General features: G+C 45.5%; 1 protein-coding gene across 1 annotated transcript in view; it reads right to left on the bottom strand.

The window, feature by feature from the left end:
- Positions 1 to 692: 692 nt before the first annotated feature.
- LOC107104389 (prostaglandin E2 receptor EP4 subtype-like) overlaps positions 693 to 1,491 on the bottom strand; it is a 5,370-nt gene continuing 4,571 nt past the window's right edge. The window contains exon 2 of the mRNA XM_015404382.1: positions 693 to 1,314. Within this exon, the coding sequence (XP_015259868.1) occupies positions 733 to 1,314 (582 nt within the window). The 3' untranslated portion in view covers positions 693 to 732. The remainder of the gene's footprint in view (positions 1,315 to 1,491) is intronic.

Below are 1,491 nucleotides of genomic sequence, written 5' to 3'. Positions count from 1 at the left end.
ACTTTATTCTGGTAATATTACGACTTTATTCTCATAATATTACGACTTTATTCTCATATTAAAACTTTATTCTCATAATATTACGACTTTATTCTGGTAATATTACAACTTTATTCTCATAATATTATGACTTTATTTTCAAAATGTTGGGACTTTATTTTTGTAATTTTATCACTTTATTCTCATATTTTTTTTTACTTTATTCTTGAAATAAAAATGAAAATAATCTCTAGCCTGGCCCTAATACTTTGCCGAATAATTTAACGTCAGTTAGGCTGAAGCTAAAAGTTCAACACCTTCATTTTCAAATCATTGTTAGGTGTAACTGTGAAGAAATTAAACTGATTCAAGCATCCCGTTAAAAGTCTGGCATGTGAAAAATTCCTTTAGTCTTCAGTATAGAGGCCAAAATAGGAGCCAGGACCAAGTCTACAGGGCCCCTGGCCCCTGTTGGCCCCCCATCTAATTTATGAAAGGCTTCACTGAGACTTGTTTGACTCAGTTCTTCACAGGTGGAAGAAAGGAGGCGATTGTTCAGAGAAGATGTCTGACAGAACAAAAAACAGATTTGTGGGAAGAATGAGAGGAAATCAGAAAACCCTCAAGAACGCGTATTGGTATGGTCCCCGCGTGGGTCCAGGAACCCGGTCCTGTTAAATCTCCCTGCGTGGATCCAGGAACCCGGTCCTGTTAAATCTCCCCGCGTGGGTCCAGGAACCCGACCTGAGTGCTTCAGAAGCATTTAGCTGACTGACTGGAGCTCGGGGTGCTGAAGGTGCAGGTAACGATGTCTCCTCTCCGGATGATCACCACGCCTCCACGCCCAGGAGAAGCTTCCTCCACGGCTTCCCTTCCAGAGCGCGTCGCCGCGTCTTCCTCGCCGCCGAACGCGGTGGATTCCACACTGAACGGGTGGAAGTTGACACGTGCCGTATCGTACTCCCACGCCTGCCGGATCGCGAAGTCTGTGAAAGAGGTGTTCTTGGTGGACATCTGGTGTCCTGTGCCGGTCCTGAAGCTGGCTGTGCGTAATGACGCATAACTGGTGTCGTTGCTGTGAATGGAGGGAGGGGAGGTTTGACCCCCCACCCAGCTCTTCTCCCCCCCACGGCCGTCCTTGACCCTGGTGATCGCGTTCTTTAGCCTTCCACAGCCTTTCAGCAGCAGGTTCTTTCTGCATAAAATGTAGACCCAGGGGTCCAGGATGGGGTTGAACGAGGCGAAGCGGATGGCCAACATGTCGCTGCGGTAGTCGGGTCTTCCCCCAGCAGACACATAGGAGGGGTCATAGAGCTGGTTCACAAAGATTCGCACCTGCAGGGTAAAGAAAACCCATCATAGACTTGGATTAAATTCATAAACATGAAATTAATGAAGGAATGGTGTGAAAATGTACAAATTTATCAACAACAAAAATTCAGGTATTTAGGATTAGGGCTCCAAACAAGTCAAAAATCAATCCTCTGGACTTTATTTTCAAGTTTGAAGACG

The sequence above is a fragment of the Cyprinodon variegatus genome, unplaced genomic scaffold (assembly GCF_000732505.1).
Source record: "Cyprinodon variegatus isolate N-32 unplaced genomic scaffold, C_variegatus-1.0 Scaffold1719, whole genome shotgun sequence".
In the NCBI taxonomy this organism is placed as follows: Eukaryota; Metazoa; Chordata; class Actinopteri; order Cyprinodontiformes; family Cyprinodontidae; genus Cyprinodon; species Cyprinodon variegatus.
The sequence above is the reverse complement of the archived record's forward strand: the minus strand, read 5'-3'. Positions and strand labels throughout refer to the sequence as shown.